The sequence below is a fragment of the Danio rerio genome, chromosome 1 (assembly GCF_052040795.2).
Source record: "Danio rerio strain M-AB ecotype USA chromosome 1, GRCz13ab, whole genome shotgun sequence".
NCBI classification, from domain to species: domain Eukaryota; kingdom Metazoa; phylum Chordata; class Actinopteri; order Cypriniformes; family Danionidae; genus Danio; species Danio rerio.
The window spans coordinates 27,252,733-27,274,887 of NC_141021.1; the positions used below are offsets into that span (position 1 = coordinate 27,252,733).

Here is a 22,155-nt window from a genome sequence, read left to right on the forward strand (position 1 = left end):
ATTAGTCCTACACGTGGTACGACTAAAGCTTCAGATCAATTCTGATACTCTGATGGAATGGACACCTATTTTACAACATCATTAAAACAGTCACACATTTACAGTTATCTGGGATTAATTATAGACCTCAATAATTAACTAGAGCTTAAGATGCATTAAGTGTTAACTGCTACAATAGCAAATTAATCAAATAGAACTACGTAAGAATATAGAGATTATAGAGATTCTATTTAACTTTTTTTGGTTATTCATTCTTAAAAACCAGGTTTAAAACAACATTTAAGGTGATTATACCTGATCAGTGCAGAAAAAAGGTGTTAAAATGTTATATGTGATATGTAATTACAATCTTTCAGGCTTTAACACTTTGGTATGCTGGACACAATAGGCTGTGTCACTTTAAAGAGACAGTTCACTCCAAAATATAATTCTGTCATTACCCATCTCATTCTTATAATGAACAGAACAACACTATACAAATACAAACTGTAAATATATAAACAATATTAAACAATATTGTTTTTGGAAAGAAAAAGCATTCCAGCCATTTCATAAAATTAATGTTTTTAATATTTTTGTAGGCATTCAAATGAACATTACTTAAGCTGTTATGGACAGATAGAGGAAATTTTTCCAATATCTATAGAAAATATATCTAATATGGATAGATGGATAAAATATGTAGAGAATAGTGAAGATTTATGATCTTTAATAGTGTTTTAGAAACGAAATATCTTAGGGTTTTAATGACAAATTTATAACAGAATTGGAATTTGATTTATCCTCTTAACAAACTTAAGAAGAACAAAAAATCATCACTTTTTAAAAACAAGATCGTACAGTAGACACAAAATATGGCACTTTTTAGCGTACATGAACTGGTTAAGAAAGAAAAAAGATTTACATACAGGGCAATTGCGGAGATCTCCAATGGTGTTGGCTGCCTGTAACAGTTCACCAAACATGTCTGAACGCAGTCTGTCTGTCTTCTCCAAGATTCGCTCCACTTGTTGACTGGCAAAAAAGCAACAAAAAAAAAGCACAAGGATAATTTCTGTCACTAAACCACCCTAGATAACAGATAGTGTAATAGTGTATAGCATACATCTACTTTAGGGTGTTTAACACCTCTATAGAAATTAAAAGTGCTGCAATTTGTTTTTTGGATCAGTTTACATTCACAAAGTCAATATTTCGAAACTGACAAAAAATAAATTAAAATTTCTATTAATGCATGATCTACTGTAAGTGAATGAAAACATCCAGCTGTGAAACCCATTCATTGCAATGGTTTGAGCTACACTGACCAGAATGTACACACAGTAGAGTACACCTTAAAACTTGTGTGCACCACAGTCAAAGTTCAAAATAGTAAAATACTTAAAATAACTCAAAATAACCTTCCCTCCGTCTTCCCTTCAAACAGACCTAAAAATCATTCAGGCAATGTCGAAAATCCAAGTGTGACTGCCATGTCTAAAGTAAGCAATCCAAAGGAGAAACCACACCAGGTTATGAAAAAACTATTCCATAGGGGTATATAGCCTACACAATTAAAGACCACTTTTTAGCCTCACCCTGAAATTATTTTTTCTTTTTTAAATATTTGCAAAGCACTGTTTAACTGTGAGATTTTAAAAACACTTTTCCACATAATAGTTTTAATAACGTATTTCTTTTGTCTTTGCCATGATGACAGTACATAATATTTTACAAGTTATATTGCAAGATACTAGTATTCAGCTTCAAGTGCAATTTAAAGACTTAACTAGCTTAACTAACTAGACAATTTAGTTAACTAACTAGACAATTTAGGTAAATTAGGCAAATAATTTGACAACAGTGGTTTGTTACATGAATGTAACTAATTGAAAAAAATATATAATTTCTTAAGGGGCTAATAGTATTGACCTTAATTTTGTTCTTTCAAGCCAAACTAAACATAACTTGGTAAATATTAGTAAAGTAGTTACAATGTTCACAGGAGGGCTAATTATTTTGTGTTTTTAGCTGTATATGTCCCTCCCTAAATATGAAAGTTGCAAGGTTATAATGGGTCAGTAGGATATCTCACTCACCAGAGGGCTGTAGAGGAAACATAGTGCACAAGCTCAGTGAAAGGGAGAGGGTCTGATGATGCTCCACAACTACGACAAACAAACTACAGAGGAGAAATCACTGTCAGTATAAAGTGAGGTCTTACCAACCCACCAAGCACTGTCATTGTAATCGATATCCAAAAGTTATCAAATTCTGAGAGTTACATGAAGCAAAAAGACTGTTGTTGTTTTTCTTGTTATTGTTGAGACGGACAAGGAGACAGTTTTAGTGAAAATAAAAAAGAGAGCAAACAACATCACAGTACCTGCTCATAGAGAGTCATAGCAAACTTCTGGTGGGTGATGCATGATTTGGAAGTACATGTTTCTGTAGCTGAGTCAGAAACAAGGTGGAGGTGTATCCTTTCTAGAATGTTCTCCTGTGCCCCAAGGTTTCCAAAACAAAATGCAGAAATAAAAAGGATGAGTCGGAGTCTGGTGACACAATTATTCTTAGTGCTAATCTAATGCTTATTTTTAACAATCATTGTTATTATTAGCGTTATCAAACTAACACAAAGTAGGTCAAATCACACAAACAGCTGCTTTAAAAATAAAGCACAGCAATGGCACTAAATGGATTCAAATTATTCACAGCCTAAAAAAGAAACAGTGAACAATTTTGTACATTTATTGTTACACCATAAGCTCATAAATAATGCATATAATATACAGTGCTGTGCAAAAGTTTTAGTCCAACATTAAATGTTTTACTGATGGTATAATGATATAAGAGACCCTTTATTACAAAACCAGTCATTGGTGTATTTTTATTTATTTATTTATTTTTTTTGGTCTTTTTTTTTTACATTGAGATTTATACAGGCTGAATAAATCATCCTACAATTGACGTATGGCTTGTTAGGATAGGATTTAGGTTAGGTCAGAGTTTAAATTATTTTGGTTTAATTGTTTAAAATATGTAAAAGAAAACATTTGAGAGAGGTTGTTTGTCCTAGTTTGAGCTGCATTTCTATCAATGTTGTTAGCAATGTTGTCTAAATTGATGTATTTCTGAATGAAAAGTACAGATTTTAATCCATTATGCCATTCTGGAAGGAGCTTCAGTGGTAATAGTTTTCATTTTCAGCATCATAACGATCCGCTAATTGCAGAGAATCCTATTTGGAGACAGAAAACTGCTGATGAAACACAGACAGTCATGAAATGTCCTTCACAGGGTCTAGACATGAATATTATAGAGGCAAAAAAGAAAGACTTGACACTCTAAACCTAAAGAAGAACTCTGAAAATGGCTATAAGAAGCCTGATATTACACAGCACATTATCTCAGAAAATGTCAAGACAATTAGAACAAAAAAGCTGTTGTTGTTGTTGTTGTTTTGTTGATAAAGAGACTGATTGGTTATATATTGTGTCAAAGTAAGTCTTAGGCCAACAAAGCTGGTATATTGCTTAGGACTTTTGCACAGTACTGTATATGCAAACTTAATACCATCAAAATGGTGGTTAGGCCTAAATTAATACAATATAATTAGACTTTTTGTTATATTTAGCATGAACATGAAAGACTCAAACATTGTTTGGACCCCACTGATTTTTAAAATGTCCCACAGGTTTGAAACTACATAAGAGTGAGAAATAATAATCATTCCTTTGTATCAGTGGAAACATTAGTAACACTGTAAGTTGTGATACTGTGTGTGATACACATATGTGATACTGTACCATAGTTATAAGTGTCCATTTTTGGAAAATGACATTCAAGCATTGTCTGAATGCTGAATAAATATTGATGTATGCTCTCCTTTGTTAGGACAGAAAAATGTCAGACTTTGGTACTATTTGAAATCTGAAGATTTAAAAGAAATCTAAAAATTGACAAAACTGTGTTTATATTTTCCATGTTAAGTATTAGCAAATTGAGCAAATAGATTTTTAAAATATATTTATTGTTGGGAATTTAGACAATATCTTCATGGAACAGGATATTTACATAGTACTGTATTGTTATTTAAAATAAAATGACCAATACAATGTATTTTTAGACGCTGCCAAAAATATATCCATGCAACATAAAACTTTTTTGTGATCCAATGTCAAATACTGTATATACAACTAAATATTTTTATTCACATTTACTGTAGTATTAACAATAATTAATTGTGTATAATTGCAGATAATCCTAACCATAAGCTTATAAAGAGTAAAGTAGCAATATTCAGTGTAGCATTACTCAGTCACTGTAGATCTCATGAAATCTGGCTTAGACCACTGCCCACGGAAGTTTGTTTGTGAAGGTAAACATCAAGTGAACAAGCGATGGTCATTCTGACCCTGAACAAATGAGATCAGCTGACAGAGTGATGATATATAAACCATTTTAACTCTTCCACATTAACTCCCCAGAGCCACATACAATGTTAAGCACTGCAATGCAACTCAAATTTTTTATAAAAAGCTTAGTGACCTTGGAACCCAGAAAAGTATTAGATTCTAACATCTTAATAAGGTCTAAGGTTTAGTAATAACCTCCACTCCACCACAGTTAAACACATGGAAACAGATTACGTCTCAGCTAGGGTTGTAACAATATACCGGTATGACGGTTTACCACGATTTGAACGTGCACGATTATCATACCATGAACAATTGCATATCAACGGTTTTAACCCTTAAAGATCGAGACAGCCGCCCGCGGCTAAAAATAAGTATTGCTCTTAAATGTTTAATAACTTTTGATCCGCTGATCCGATTCATACAATTCAAAGATTGGCATAAAGAAGAGAATCTCAGCTTTCCAGTGCTGTATCACATAACATTCGCGGACTTTCAGAGGCTCCGGAATCAGTGCGGTTACGTCATCAACATTTGACAACGCTGATTTGACAAAGAAACGCTCGTCACTGTGTCTCCGGACAAATCAGACATGATACATTGATGCATTGTCCCTCCTCCATGCCCAGATTGGTTCAAACTCGCTATATCACAACCAATAAGCATAGGTTTCGCTTTTGTTTGTGGACCAAGCTTTTTGAACAACACGGAATGAGACATAGGCATACATTTATGCGCGGCTAAATAAAACGCAAAAAAAAAAAGTTTTGCATGAAATAATTCTCATACTAAATACTTTTGCATGCACAGCAGCACAGAAACATGACAAAACAGTGACACAGCAAAGACGAACTGCTGCTCTTGCTGTTTTCAAAAGACGCAAATGAAGATGCAGCTGTTTGTCTGCATTGCAGACAACCATATCCAAATCCATATCGATAGACAACCATATCCATGCTGGCACATAAAACCTAAGGATGTTCCATATTGAATCTAGTTTCGTTATGTAACTATTTATAGTATAGTAAATATTTATATCTATTTTTACTGAGGATTTGCACCATGTTTATTTGGACTTTATTTGGACTTTGACACATTATTTATTATTTTCTTTTTTTTATTTGTTCATTGTAAGTGGTGTTGTTTATAGTAACTAAAAATATATTATTTGGAAAAAGTCAAATTTGCTTCACTGTTCTATTATTTTGTAACATTTGTAACATACCGTATACCGTGAAACCGTCAAACCGTGGTATTGTTTTAGACGATTATCATACCGTGAAAAATTCATACCGTTACAACCCTAGTCTCAGCTCAAATGTAATTCTGTATTTTCTCTCTGAGGTCAGACATACAAAACACTCCGCTGCATCATCCATGAGACCCAGCTGGAAGCGCTGCTCATCTTTAAAGGTCTCGGCCAGAGCGTGACGTAGAGTGTCTGACGGCAGAGCCCGCTCTCGACTCTGCTGGAACTGACAGAAGATGCTCTAGAAAAAACACAGAAATGCAGAACCACAATTCAGAAATGCAATACAGTTATCCTTCAGAAATAGTATTTGAAAGGTTGTCGTAAAATGTATTGAGATAACAAAGGTTTGTGTCATGTTCATTTAAGGTTATGTCTCAGAACTCAGTAAGTCTAGACTTTTTACAAGGACAGCTGTTCACACAGACATCATCCTAACATTGATGAAGGAGCATAATAAATTTGAGATCCTCATAGGAAGAATATTAATTAACAGTCAATGAGTCACAGCATGCAAAGAGCATTCCTCACAAAAAGGACGCAACAGATTGTTAAATTGAGAGAGTTAAATTGACACTAACTGAGAAAAGCATTGTTAAATATTAAACATTTTATGATTGAACACCTATAATATGAGTGTTAAAAACTGAAATAGTAAGAAAATTGTTTAATAGTGGTTTAAAGTTATTAGCAATTCACATTACTGATCAAAGCTTTACTATATTTACAGTGGAAATTTGGAAAATATTTTCATAGAACATTATCTGTACTTAATAATCCAATAATCTTTTGGCAAAAAGAAAATAATATAATTTTGACCTATTAAAACTAGAGCCAAAAGTATACCCATGAAACATAAGTCTGGTTTTGGGTCATTACTCCAGGGTCACATACTGCACTATTCCCCTTCTAGGCTTTTTGTAACTAAATAAACTGTATGAGTTCTTATTTACACTATTATCTGACATTTTTGTCAAAATTAGATCTTTATGTTACCATGAAATTGACTGCCAAATCTTGTTTATGGAATATTGCATGCTGGATTTAAGAGCTGTCATTTTTGTCTTTCATAAGCTGATACATTTTTCATAAAAGCAAAAAAGGATTAAAAAATGTTGTCTAGGTCGTAAGTTCACTAAGTTTTGAGACATCTGAGCCTTCAGATACACATGCACCTTTAAAGCGCAGAAAATACAGGCATCACCCAAGCAGAAATGGCCAGACAGCTGTCGTAGGCTCCTCCTGAAGATGTCAAGCTGCCAAAGAACCTGTAAGAAACTGGCCTTTAGTTTGCATATAATCAGCCTCTCATACAATTTAGCTGTGTTTGCATAGAGAAGAAATATTTTTGGTCCTTTACATTTGTTTTGGAGTGTTTGAGATATTTAAGAGTTTTCCTAATATATATTAATGGGATATATACACACAGACTTTTAATTTCAGTCAGCCAGCCCCAGGGATTCCGTTGCATTCTTATCCCATTTAAAATCGATGCGTTTAGGATTTGATTTCTTTAAAAAACAGCGATCTTCACTGCCTGGCTGAGATACGATAATAAGTGTGTGTGTGTCAGACCAGACAAGAAGCACTCTATTAAATTCAATTTTTCCACGCCATGTCTTTAAATAGGGAAATTCTGTTGTAGTTTTTGCTGTCTTTAGTCTCTTTTTATGCTTTAACAGTCAAATGGATGCTTAAGTCTATTTAATTGATTGTATTTGAATTACATTACAATATTGATGCTGTAAAAGGAAGCTTATACTTCCTTATACTATTGAAAATAGTTACATTAAGCTTTCACAGAAAGCTCATGATTTTTATTGGATATAAAACACTAGCTTTTAACAAAACTAAAACAATAACATATGTGTGTGTGTGTGTGTGTATGTGTGCGTGCGTGCGTGCGTGCGTGCGTGCGTGTGTGTGTGTGTGTGTGTGTTACTCAAATACATAGGTTATTTTAAAATGACTGTTTTTATTTGTAGGACATTTTCAACAGGAAAATTAAAAGGATGTGACATTTACAGCATGTAATAGAGAACAATTAACCCAAAATAATTCACACAACTCTTAATATGACAATATTTGCAAACAGTACACCGTTGATATTTAATGACAGCTTATAGTCTGCCTGAGGCCTGTTGCACAAAGGATTTTCACCCAGGTAAGTTTGAATATAGTTTTCTACCATGGTAACTTAAGTGAAGTTTATTCATAAACTAATTTCGAGAGGATCACGTGCTTATGATTTATCACGTCCAGTCTCGTATTTGCTAATCACTAATCTTCCAATCATATGAGCCCTAAGGCACCATAAATAGTCTAAGTTTTCAGTTCACTTTATCTTCGTTTGGAAGAAGCAGCTTCACCGTAGCTATCTCCGTTGAAGAACCAACTCTAAACCAGCATGGACAACCAAAGCAGCAACAAGCTACAATCTTCAGTATCTTCGTTTGGAAGAACGCTCTGCTCCACTCATCAACTACAAAAGCTACAAGCTCTACAAGTTACAAAAGCTTCAATCTACAATATACAATCTAAAAGCTTCAATCTACAAGCTACAATATACAAGCTACAGCAGCAACAACAACAACTACTATTACTACCATTTCAAACAACTACAACTCCAACAATTTCATCAACAGCTTAAACAACAACACCAAAACCTTCCACTTCAAAGAGCCACCACAACGCATCTGCTGTGTCTTTAACCTTATTTCCCAGCAAGATATAAGCCAAAACTCCAAAGCTATTGCAATAAAACGGAACCCTCACCTTCTCCTAGCAGTACACATGCGATCCATCGTTTAACAGATTGTTTGCTGGAATGTGTTCAGCAGAGCAGCAGCTCCAGCCACAAACAATGTTGAATTTGATCAACAAAATGGCCGCCAGGCTTTTTGCACCTTTTGCATGGCCTGACTGAAACTCCTTAAGCCAATAGCTGTAAAGATAAGCGTCTCCATCCAATGAGCTAAAAGACTGGAGATGGTCCCGCCCTCTCTCTTGACTCTGTTGCAAAGACCTTATGAACGAATAGGCCAGACACGCTTGTAAATTTAGTTAAAAATAAATAAATAAATAAATAAATAAAATAAAATAAATAAAAATAAAAAATAAAATTCCATTTGACATTTAACTTCTGAAAAGATTATTACCCAACCAGTAAATATTAACAAGCTATTGAAAAACATTATGCCATCAAGCACAGAAGTCCAATTGTAATACGCTAGCGACTCATGTGTTGATTTACAAGCGTCATATAAGATTATATAGCAAGTCAGTCGGATGTGAAAACGGCAAAGAAACAAACTTCCCACTTGACTGTTATAAATACAAATTTAAACTTCACTATCACTTCACATGCTCAGTCTTCAAGGGGTACCAGTTTTCCAGGACCACCAGACTAGCCATATCCCATGTCCTCAGCTCTCCATTCATCTGTCATCCCGTTAGGAGACGAACACCCACCCCTACCATCCTTGCACATCGTATCAATGAAGTCATCGGACCATGCATTATCAAAAGCGCTTCCATTTACAGCTGCCCATGCCCTTATTAAGATGCCTCGCATGGATATAAACTAAAACAATTTTCATGTCTGCCATACTTGTATTATTTTGCAAAGATTTAATTTCTGATTCTCTTTGTTTTTTCTATTTTAGAGATCATGACTGCTGGCTCCAGAAGCTGACCCTCATCCAACCTATTACACTCCACATCCTCTTCACAAAGGATACATTCCATTTTTCACTTTATCCAATCTGTCCTAACCTGCAGTCTGCAACCTCCGAACCTGAAACCGTCGATTATCTTATTAAAAAGAAATCGACAACAACTTCATGATTGGAACTCCAAGGCTCCTCCTTTTAATATCTCGCGCATTAGCCCCATTGGTGTCGCTACTCAAAAATGTTCTGGCAAAAACGCCTTGTAGTCGACCTTTCGTCCCAACACAATTGCTCCTTTCCTAGCATTAACAGCACTATCCCATTGGACGAATATTTACTTAACTACCACGACATTGATCAAGAGATCTCTCTCATAAAGATAGACAGTCGTAACACCTGGCTAGCCAAAGAAGACATTTCCCCTACCTTTAAAATCATGCCAATCCACCCAGACTTCTGGCACCTTTTGGCATTTATTGGCGAAATCAATTCTATTTTTCGGATGCAAAAGCAGCCCAAAAAATATTTGACATGATGTCAGAAGCTTTATGCTGGATTCTGTCTAATATTTACGAAATACCATACCTCATTCACCTTCTAGACGATTTTCTTATTTCCCCCCCGTCATCTCCTCCAGCCAAACACCTAGCGATCACCCAACAGGTTTTCGCTGATCTCGGAAGGACCCAGTACTTCAATCGAATTTCTGGGTATTAATCTAGACTCGCATAAATTCCAAGCATCCCTTCCTAAAGAGAAAATCAATCGAATAATTTCTCTATCTCAAATTTTCCTTGAAAAACAGATGTGCACACAACGAGAACTCCTACCAATTCTCGGCCATCTAAATTTCGCTATGCGCATTATTCCTTTCATTTCCCACCTCCTTCAATTATCCACCACAGTTCATGGTTTAGAAGAAACAATTTTTCTCTCCAAACCCAGTCGCGATGAACTTTGCTTATGGATCTCTTTCCTTAAGCAATGGAACGGCTGTTCCTTTTTCTACAGCGACTTGATTGCATCCCCTATTGACATCAACACATACACAGACGCTGTCCCTCCAATAGGTTACAGTGGCTAATATAAAGGACACTGGTTTGTCTCAACATGGCCAACCCAATTGTAATTCCATTCCAAAGACCAATGTTTTTCAGCCCTCTTCAAATTCTACCCTATCATCGCAGCAGCCATCCTGTGGGGGGACGAATGGTCTACATCTAGCATTCTCTTTCACTGCGATAACGAAGCTACAGTGCATTGCATTAACAAAGGGCGCTCCCACTCCCAATCGCTTATGCCATTTTTAAGACACCTTATCTGGATATCTGCTAAAAAACAATTTATCATGATTGCTGAACATGTACCTGGTTGCAAAAACCAAATCGCTGACTCTCTCTCTCATTTCTCTTTGCAGATATTCTGGCAACTAGCCCCGGAAGCAGACCCTCACCCAACGCCGGTCCCTCCTTATTCAGTAACGATATTTCCATAAACCACCCACTTCATAATCTTCATCAAACTTCTCTATCTCTTATCCTACAAGCAATAGATCCCAGAACCCTCAATGCATACCTCACAGCATGGAATTTGTTCAAACAATTCCATACCATGCTAGACAACCCATTACACTCAAAATCCTTACCTCATGCATCTACACCCTCTGTAAAGGTTACATTTCCTCCCATACAGCCCGCACTTTAGATGTTATGTTCAATCTAGCATTTTTTTGGGGGGTTTCTTAAATGTTCTGAATTAACAGTTACATCCAAATTTAACCCTCTACTCCACCCCACCATCTCAGATCTAGCTTTGCAAGACAGGGAAACTATCTCTTTCCTTATCAAACAAAGCAAAACAGATTAATTCCAGAGAGGACACTCTATCCTCATTTTCAATATTCCTTCACCTACACGCCCATTCCAAACCCTCTTAGCCTAGAAAATCTCAAGAGGCTAACCCACTGGCCCCGCTTTTTACTGATGACGCTAACTGTCCAGTATCTCGATTCTGGTTTCAAAAACACCTTAAAGAAATCTTTCGCCTATCAGGTTTTTCCCAGAGCCCTTTTCCAGCCACTCATTCAGGATTGGCGCAGCCACTACAACGGGCTCTCACACCATCAGATCCAGACCCTTGGTCGCTGGTCTTCTGAAGCTTTCAAATCTTATATACGTCTCAGTAAATACCACCTCAAGAAAGCCCAACAGGCTTTAACCAACCCCCAAGCACCTCCTCACACGGCTCCAACTCAAAAAGGTGTCTAACAGAGCCTCGACTCTCGCAAGAGTCATCCAAACCAAACTCCGCAGAAGCCCAATTGTCCACCCATGGCACCCTTACATGTTTGCCAAGGACTCCCTCAAGGGCCATTGCAGTTAGCATCTTCTGCAATCACCAATAGCTATTTACAGATGCAGACGTTTGTATCCACATGTTCTTTGCGCATTTACTGCGTTTGTACATATGTATTATATTTGTGCTTGTTCCCTTCTTCCAACTTTTCCAAATCTTTTATCCTTATAACCCTACTTTTCAGCCTCTCGTTCCTTTCTTCTCTACACTCCACTCCCAACTAATCTATTTTACACTCTACCTCTAATGATCTTGTTTCTCCTGTCTAGACTCTTCAGACACCCGAAGGGGCCCCCTTGAGCTCCAACTCTCGCAGGATTCGGCCATAGCGGCCACAGTCCTTTCTTCTTCACGATGTTACATATTCTTTTTCCGCCTAGACTCTTTCTCCAAGCTCCAAACCCCGCAGGGGTCCGCTCAAGCTAAAACTTCTTCACTCTACTTCAACTACCTCTCTTCTCCTTATGACTCACCCTCTAGCTCTGACCCCCACAGGGGTCGCTCCGAGCCCCAATCTCTCGCAAGAGTTATCCAAATCCTCTTTCCCACTCACTGATATCTATCTCCTCCTATCCGCAATCTACCCTCAAGCTCTGACCTCCACAAAGGTCGCTCAGAGCTCCAACTCTCACAAGAGTTACTCTCTTCCACTCACTGCTACCTATCTCCCCCTATCTACACTCTACCCCCAAGCTCTGACCTCCACAGAGGTCGCTTCAAGCTCCAACTCTCGCAAGAGTTACTCTCTTCCACTCATTGCTCCTCCCAGCTACACTCTACCCTCAAGCTCAAACCTCCGCAGAGGTCACTCCTATCTACACCCTACCCTCAAGCTCAAACCTCCGCAGAGGTCACTCCTATCTACACCCTACCTTCAAGCTCAAACCTCCGCAGAGGTCGCTCCTAGCTACACTCTACCCTCAAGCTCAAACCTCCGCAGAGGTCACTCCTATCTACACTCTACCCTCAAGCTCAAACCTCCGCAGAGGTCACTCCTATCTACACCCTACCCTCAAGCTCAAACCTCCGCAGAGGTCACTCCTATCTACACCCTACCTTCAAGCTCAAACCTCCGCAGAGGTCGCTCCTATCTACACCCTACCCTCAAGCTCAAACCTCCGCAGAGGTCACTCCTATCTACACCCTACCTTCAAGCTCAAACCTCCGCAGAGGTCGCTCCTATCTACACCCTACCCTCAAGCTCTAACCTCCGCAGAGGTCACTCCTATCTACACCCTACCCTCAAGCTCTAACCTCCGCAGAGGCCGCTCTAAACTCTAACTCTCACAAAAGCTCCATCTTTCGTAAGAGCTACTCTCCTCCACTCACTGCTCCATACCTTCACTCTACTCTGGCCCCCGCAGGGGTCACTTAGAGCTCCAACTCCCACAAGATTCACTCAAAGTTCTCTTTTCACTGCTTCAAACCACCTATTCTCCCCTTCTTCTCAACCCCGAAAACCATGACCCCCGCAGGGGTTCCTTCAAACTCTAACTCCAGCAAGAGTTATTAGAATCCTCTTTTCACCCTTATTAATCCTATCTAATTAATGCCCATGCATTTAACCTCTTTCCTTCTATTATATCCAGCAGCCGGATATAGCTCTAAATTTCCTGCCTTTTGGGGGGTTTTTTCTTCGAATACGCGGCTGCTGTCCCGAGCGATTAATTTCTGCATTTTGGGGAGTTCTGAGATCCACCGAGCTCAGGCTCCCTTCTTGCTCTGCCAACGGGAGGAAGCCCCGGGCTCGAGGAGCCCTTGAGCTCGGGGCTCTCTCCCGGGACAGCATGCCAAATAAGCTTTGTAAATCATCAGCTAAGTGTGAACTCTTGAAGTGAAGTTTATTCATAAACTAATTTCGAGAGGATCACGTGCTTATGATTTATCACGTCCAGTCTCGTATTTGCTAATCACTAATCTTCCAATCATATGAGCCCTAAGGCACCATAAATAGTCTAAGTTTTCAGTTCACTTTATCTTCGTTTGGAAGAAAACCCCCCTCCTCCCCTATTCTCCTCCTTTACCTGCAATTGGGCGGCACGGCGGTCCAGTGGTTAGCACTGTGAACCACACAGCAAGAATACTGCCGGTCCTAGTTCGATAGGACCGGTGAGTGTTTCTGTGGGGAGTTTGTATGTCCTTCCCGTGTCCGCGTGGGTTTTCCCCGGGCTCTCCGGTTTCCTCCCACCATCCAAAGACATTCAACATACTTAACAATCAAGCTTGTCTAATTCCTTACGTTCCCTTAGCTACAGCGGCAGGGGAGTTCTGAGATCCACCGAGCTCAGGCTCCCTTCTTGCTCTGCCAACGGGAGGAAGCCCCGGGCTCGAGGAGCCCTTGAGCTCGGGGCTCTCTCCCGGGACAGCATGCCAAATAAGCTTTGTAAATCATCAGCTAAGTGTGAACTCTTGAAACTATATGGTTAATCTGCTCCTGGACAGGCTTTTCTGGCTTAGAAATCACAAACCCATTTTTTTTGTAAAAAAAAAAAAAATCTAGGGCTTTTGTCCATATAGTGAAATTCTAAGGCAGTCAAATGTTCAAATGTTTTAACAATTGTTTGCATCTTTTAAGTTCTTCAGCGTGCTTTCACACTAGTACTTTTGGTGTGAACGATGTCTTCTAAACTCGAGTGCACACCCGTCAACCGTACCCGAGTCTGCCTGAAAGAGGTTGTCTGGGGCAGGGGTTTTCAAACATTTAGGACACACGCCGCCCAAGTTTGTCCAATTTTGATCACCCCCCCCCCCCCCCCAGGACACCCCTCCCTCAAGCCAAAATTATAATGCATATGCAAACATCATTCACATATTACTTGCTGCGTTTAAAGTGTGTAGAATTAATTACAATAAAACATAAATATATTGCTTCCCTGACTCAGTGATGGCTGGGCCTTTTCTGTGAAGACAAAATGTTAAACTGTAAATCATCTTTTATTGTCAATAATCATGAGCCATAGCATACTTGCTTTTGATGTATGTACATACAGAAAATGCTGCTTCGCAAAGTCAAGTTCGCAGAGCCCTGACAGTGTGGTTGAGTTAAACAGGGGCAACAATACTTTAAAACGATTTTAATACGATTAAGACAATACTCTAATTAAGTCTTCCATGTTAACAGTGATTTTTAATTACCATAATCCGACTAAAGTCATTATTGAATTAAACAGAAATGGAATTCCGACGTGGAGTATGCATATAATAGTGGCATTATTGAAGTAAACACAGCAATCAAACTATTACCACCATGTAGGACTTTTCGCTGCAAAATGCAGAAGTTTTTTTTTTTCCATTCGACATGCGGTATCAACAAAAACAACACTCTTCCACCAGTCCTCCATATTCGTATCAAATAACCCAGTTTTTCATGGGGGTATGAATAAAATGTTCATGAGTGAAAGTTAAACTGCCGAACTGCAGTTAAAGTCGAGAAATTGAAGATAAAACACCCAAAATTACACAAGACTGAAGGAAACGTGAATAGCCTGGTGACACAACATTCAAAAAGCATTTCACGTAATTATATTATTCTCTTATTCAGATTAAGGCAAATTACTATTACTGATATCCATGTAAACATAGTAATTAGTCTTCAAAGTAAGTGAAAGATCCAGATGGGCATTCTCCTGATTTGATTCAGAAGGACACTTTTTTGTCAGACGGCTCACCAGTTTAACTTTCATTCATTCACCGTCATTACATTACACTGTAAAAAAAAAAAATTGACAGAAAATATCTCTAAGTTTTTCACAGTTATTTTTTGTCATTTCAAATTATATTTAAAACTTAGTAAAATGACAATCTCTCTAAATTAACAGTTTGACTTTCATTTTAGGTACTTATCATTAAAGATTAATTACTGACATTTTTTTATACAGGGAAATTATAGTATTATTTATACAGTATTTTTTCTGTTATTTTAAAATATATTCAAAAGTCCGTAAAAATTATAATATAAATAAATAATTAATGGAAAATGACAGCAATTTTTCTGTTTTACATAAAAAAATGGCAAATTATTTACACACTGCTTTTCCTGTTTTTTTAAGTACATTTAAATTTACGTAAAATTAAAGTAATAAATTGTGATTACTTGCTTTGTAAAAAAAAAATTAAAATTAAAAATCGGGAAAAAAAGGTCTAATAAATAGCTGCCAAAAAAAAAATAGCTGCCAAACAAAAACCAAAAAATTACGGTAAAGTTTGTTTGTTGAAATAAGGTGAAAAAATAATAAATCTACAGATATTTTCATTAAAATGTTTACAGAAAAACACTGTTATTTTACAGACTTTTCCTAGATTATTACGATCAAATCCGTTCAATAAATAAAACAGATAAAATCCACTCTCATGCACCTGTAAAGGATTCCGCTGATTGCGTGTGATCACACACATAGTTGGAGAATAGTTATGAACTGATTACATGGACTTTAAAAGCAGCACAGACGCACACACCAACTGCTAAGTCTTGTTATAATGTTACTGTGAATGTTATGATGCATTTGTCTTTTTTTGCCTTGCTTTGTTTGTTAATTGTTTACGTGGTTTGCTGCCAGGATTGACCATTTGCCTGTTATTTGACCATGACTCTGGATTTCCTGCATACTTCTGTTTGCCCCTGTGTTGACTGTTGCTTACCTGACCATCTCTTTGTAATAAACCTGCATTTGGATCTGCACTCCTTCTGTCAGCATCCCCTTCACGTTACAATTCCATTTTATTTAGGATTTGTAAATTAATCATTCCATATAACTTAAACCTCTACATGTTTTACATAAATACTACTCAATAAAATTTAACAACTGTAATTTTAAAGTTGTGAGAATTTTAATCAGTTGTATCTCATTTGTTGTTTTTTTCCATACTTTTTTGATCCAAAATAAAACTGTTAAACTCTGACCATGAGCATGTCTTGGCATTTTATTAAAGGTGTCTAATCTTAATGACTTAGGAACAATTCTTTTAAATAACATTGTTGTCTCTTGAACTTTTAGTGCAGGCACTTTATTGATGGTGTTCGATCGTAATAAAAGTCTGTAAAATAACAGTGTTTCTTTGTAAAACTCTTAGTGTGTAACTTTATTAAACAGATTTGATCGTAATAATCTAGGAAAAGTGGGTAAAATAACAGTGTTTCATTGTAAAACTCTTAGTGTGTATCTTTATTGAACGGATTTGATCGTAATAATCTAGGTAAAGTCTGTAAAAAAACAGTGTTTCTTTGGAAAGCTCTATTTTGACGATCCAAGTGCAAAGCGCAGGGTGCAAATGCATTAAGAGCGTGTCGGAATTCACTTTTGCTATTTTAAGGACGGAAAAATCCACTTTGCGCCATGGTGCATGGTCTAAAAGGGTTGAGCTTATTTTCTTAATGAGTTATAGGTATGTTTTGAGAATAAACCAATCAGAGTCTCATCTCCCATTCCCTTTAAGAGCCAGTTGCATCACGCCATGGTGCATTTGCTATTTACATGACGACTTTGTAAGTGGAAAAACTGAGCATTTCACTAGCAAGAAAACAGCTAAACAGAGCATCTGCAGCGCGAAAATGAGAGATAAGGGCCTCTCCTTATCTACTTTCACTTTTGCCCTCATGGATAGGGAAACCTTGTATGCACAGACATCAATTAGCCTATAAATAATTAATTTTGTTTGTTAAGCGCGAAGATTTATTTCAAAACTATTTGTAAATTCAGTTCTAATTTTCAGCAAATTAATAAATAAACAATAATAACGAAGTTATATCCAAATACAAATGCTATGCCCCATATGGTCTAAAACCTGACAGGTGGGCAAATCTAAGCTTTTTTTTAATAAAACAAATATAAATATGCATATAATAAATAATACTGCTTAATACTGCCTAATACTAAATAAACTGAAAAAGCCCCCGAGATGAAGAAGGCATGAAAGTATGGTTTTAAATTTATGCAGGCTAGAAAATAATATGTTTTGTAATATTTTTATCCTTTATATTTATAGCCTATATATATATCTTTATCATATCCTATATATATATATCCTTAATATTTTTATTCTTTTTTATATGTAAATATATTTGCGCATTGCTCTACATCTTGTGTGTATTAAGCAGTGTGTAAGCGAGGCGCATAACTAACGTGCTAACGCTGGACAATAGACCGGCTTTGTTCTGGTCAATTGAAAAATCTATTATAGTTTCTCAAAATAGCAACGCGCTAGCAATGCACCTCAGAATGCTTTCCTTTTTAGACCAGAACGCCTATGGGTGCACATATGAGCAAAAATGCATTTGCTATTTAAACAGCGTGGCACAAAACGTTAAAACGACTCTTGCGCCGAGCTGAAACTAGCAAACAACAATTGCGTCGCGTCTTGCGCCACATTGCGCCGGGTGTATGATAGGCCCCTTAGTGTGTAACTTTATTGAACGGATTTGATCGTAATAATCTAGGAAAAGTCTTATTATAAAGTCTTAAGATTTATTATTTTTTGCACTTTATTTCAACAAAGAAATTTTACCGTGATTTTATGGTTTTTGTTTTGCAGATATAGCTGCCAGTCACTTGACCTTATTTTTTACAATTGTTTTTTTACAGTGTAGTTTCAAAAAGCACCCGGTCCATTTTATTTGTATAGCTATATTTTACTGGAACGCATTAACTCTACAGGTGCCTGATAGTTAGCTGTGGAGCTAGCGTTAATCATATTATTTCCTCTAGTGAACGCATAAAAATCAACATCATAATTTACTCGAGTGAATGCCACAATTTCAATGTCTTTTTAATGCAAATTTCTCTATTTTTTAACCCTCAGATTACAGATTTTATCTTATATCTTAGCCAAATAATGTCCTATCTCAACAGATTTTTGATTCTGTCTTCATGTGGCGTATCTATAGACAATTACCCCTATAAATGGTTTTCAAGTCCAGGGTCACACATTCCACCCCATTTAAAGAATATTTTATATTCAGTTTCAGTGTTTGTTCAATTGTACACCAGCATACAGTAGGTTTTCAATATAGCTTCACTCACCTGCACCGCACTGTTGAGAAAGCAGCTGTTCTGGCCTGGCTCATTTAGAAGTCCTTTGGTCAAAGCGAGAGAGATCATGCTGCCCGGCTGATAGGACTTGCTCAGCCCCGTCCCACTCCTTGCACCTGTGCCAGACATGTTGCCTCCAGGCTTTTTAAACAGTTTGACCCATGCCATGAGGTTGGAGCCTGGCCCTCTCTCCAGCAAATAACCAGTCAATTACTCTTGAGGCTGATGGATCTTGAGCAACTTGAGGCTGATGGATCTGTTTTAGGCAACATTAGTCCTGGCAGTCCCTGTAGCTGAAAGCCAACTGTATAATGCCCCCCGACAAAAGAGCAAAATATATTGCAACAGATTTTTTTTCGATGTGCAGAATTTGACAGCACACCATTGGGATATAAGAAATTATTCAGTTGCTTTACATTTAACGCAAGCATGTGGCATTCAGCCACAAGTTGAAGCACATTGCTTTATCAGTCCAGCAGTTACTATAACAATGATCTGGCTCTGTCTCCACTGCATGTGTGGATTCCTCTGCATCCAGGCACACAGGCAATATGAGGATGGACGCAGATAGAAGAACAAATCCATTACTCTCCTCTGCATTTCCAGCAAAGTCAATGGAGGTCACTGAAGAGGGTCATTCATAAAGGCTCCTCAGGACAGGCACTGAAGTAGAACACTGGCTAACAAAGGACGACCTACAGACAGGGAGAGACACACAGGGAGGGGTTGGGGGTGCAGAGGGTGAGTTATAATGAAAGGAGAAAATCAATGTTGTTTAATAGAAAGCTACTTGATATTATTATAGTCATTTGTTATACTGCATTATGACATGAAATCTAATGCTTTTATTACTAGGGGATAATTCACCAAAAAATGAACATGCTGTTAATTTGTTCTCTCTCATGCCCTGCAAAATGTAGGCTTTTTCTTATCTTTTTTCCTTAGTAAAACATTAAATAACAGTTCATTAAATCATCAGTTCAGTTCAGTTTAGCTTAGTTCAGTGTGGTTTAATATTCACTGCTGAGAGTCCAGACACTATTTGTAGTACCAATATGGACCCTTTACTGTACTGTATATGCGTACTGCCCCAGTGACACCTCTTGTATCTTTATTCCTGAGATTGTAAGAATGTGTACTAAATTTGTGCCTCTGACACAATGCAATGTGCGGTTTCATCAATACTAAAATTCTCGAACTGTGTAGCTTGACTAGTAGAGCACTGTGTTGTGGTAGCACAAAAACCATGGGCTCAATTTCATAGAGCACATACGCTGGTGAAATGTATGCCTTCAAATGGCAGTAAATAATTATTTTTAATGTTTTATGCAAGGCATGGGAAAAAGTCAACCGAAAAGTCAAGGTTTTAAAACCGCCAAAACATTCTGTAATACCGTACCTGAGTATGTAAGATTTTTTATTTACATTTTTTTAGGACAACAGTATCTCCAGCAGAAAAAATATCCAAAGATTTGAAGCCATTAAGATTTTAAGCCATTTTAAATTGTAAAGAAATCTGTGTTTTTGAAACAAAGACAGCAGAAGTTAATGATTTATCTGAATTATATAGCCTAATGTGTTTAGTGCTACAAAGTATCATATATCTTTCAAAAAAAAAAGAATAAATTCTTATCAAAGGGGAAAAAAGTTTTTGTTTTTTACCCAGACATTTAAAAAGAATATATTTTAGAGCAGTGAGCACAACACGTGAAACCATGAAACCTTGATATGATTATCCAAGGTTTTCATACCATCAGAATCTTATACCGGCCCATATCTATTCTATACAAATTAAAAATTCCCATAAATCTTAGTTGACTTGAAGCTGAGAATAAATAAACAAAACATTTTTAAGAGGCATATATTAGAGCTGGGGCAACATTGTGGCGCAGTGGGTAGCACGTTTGCCTTACAGCAAGAAGGTCATTGGTTTGAGCCTCGGCTGGGTCAGTTGGCATTTCTGTGTGGAGTTTGCATGTTCTCTCCATGTTCACATGGGTTTCCTCCGGTTGCTCCGGTCCAAAGTCCAAAGACATGAGGTATAGATGAATTGGGTATGCTAAAAATTGACCGTAGTGTATGTATGTTTCCTAGTGATGGGTTGCAGCTGGAAGGGCATCTGCTGCATAAAACAAGTGCTGGATAATTTGGTGGTTCGTTCCGCTGTGGTGACCCCAGATTAATAAAGGGACTAAGCCACAGAGAAAATGAACGAATGAATATTAATGCTTCATGATATTGGAAAAAACTGACATTGCAATTTGTTCCTTCACTGCAATATATATTGCAATATAAATGAAATTTCACCAGATGACTTGATAGCTCGTAAAGATTGGGTTGATTGTGTAGGGGAGTGTATCTGCATAAAATATCATTTTAAAATGACAAGCATAATTGTGATAAAGAAAAAGGTTTGCCTCAAATTCAAACACATGCAAATAATAAACTTTCCCTTAAAGGTTTAAATTTGAAATGACTCCACAAGGTTATAACTGAAATGTCTGGTCAACTACAATCCATTGCAGATCCCTGCGATGTGACAATTGCAGACTCGCACATTACAATATTGATGCTGAAATAATATATCGTGCAGCCCTAGCACATATTTTACTCCATAAAACAAGTTTTATAAATATGTTATACTGTAGCAAAATCAGCTGAAATCTTTTATATACCCAACATGTTAAATGAGCTGTGTTAATCTATGACAACTTTGTGGCCAAGTGTGGGCCAGTTGGTGGCAGATATTTATGACTTTGTATATTTTCATATAAGCTGCAGCAACAGCTAACTACAGGACTTTTTCTATCTCTCATTTCGTGTGAAAAAAACACACACACACACACTAAAGGTATATGCCATTAGAACAGCATTATGGTGTGTGAATGATAACAGAAATTTTATTTTTGGGTAAACTATCCATAGGTTAATAGTTCAGTTAAGTAGCTGCTGACTAGCCGCTGGATGTCTAGTAGTTGAGCTAAGAAAGAAAATCCAGACCAAGTTCAAGCATTTCATTACACTTTATCTCTGGTATTCACATCAGTGTTGAGAAGCAAAATGACAACAAGATAAAATTTCAAAACAGCTGCTCCAATGGTCAGCAACGATTAAGAAAGGGCTAACTAAAACAAGCCTGGCAGGACTTAGACTTACAGACTTAGTGACATCCATAATTAAACAAAATAAAACTATGCATGTTCTTTAACTTGATTTAACATTGTTCTTTTATTGTGCTAGGTAGAATTTACTGGACATTGAAACCACTCCTAGACTGTCCTGTAAAAGTCTTGTAAACTGGACACCCCACATCTGTCATTTGAGTTTAAATAATGATGGCATTACATTTAATTTGTAAATAATTACACTTATTCAAAACTGTTAAATGACAAAGTTAAACAAACAACTGGACATGTTGCTTGATATGTTCAAAGTATAAAATACAATATATTTTGCTA

At 37.1% G+C, this 22,155-nt stretch overlaps 2 protein-coding genes across 3 annotated transcripts in view; one reads left to right on the top strand and one right to left on the bottom strand.

Moving 5' to 3' along the window:
- The window catches only part of usp53b (ubiquitin specific peptidase 53b), a 66,106-nt gene that overhangs the window by 42,310 nt on the left and 1,641 nt on the right, over window positions 1–22,155 (bottom strand). For both annotated transcript variants that reach the window (XM_087237215.1, XM_087237214.1), the window contains exons 2-7: window positions 18,689–19,392; window positions 6,822–6,914; window positions 5,753–5,887; window positions 2,366–2,479; window positions 2,079–2,161; window positions 909–1,014 (exon numbers count right to left, since the gene is read on the bottom strand). In XM_087237215.1, the coding sequence (XP_087093341.1) occupies window positions 909–1,014; window positions 2,079–2,161; window positions 2,366–2,479; window positions 5,753–5,887; window positions 6,822–6,914; window positions 18,689–18,865 (708 nt within the window). In that variant the 5' untranslated portion in view covers window positions 18,866–19,392. The remainder of the gene's footprint in view (window positions 1–908; window positions 1,015–2,078; window positions 2,162–2,365; window positions 2,480–5,752; window positions 5,888–6,821; window positions 6,915–18,688; window positions 19,393–22,155) is intronic.
- LOC147846846 (uncharacterized) lies at window positions 11,053–13,743 on the top strand. Its single transcript, XM_087237243.1, has 2 exons — window positions 11,053–12,798; window positions 12,845–13,743. The coding sequence occupies exons 1-2, from the start codon at window positions 12,137–12,139 to the stop codon at window positions 12,951–12,953; spliced, it is 771 nt and encodes a 256-aa protein (XP_087093369.1). The 5' UTR covers window positions 11,053–12,136; the 3' UTR covers window positions 12,954–13,743.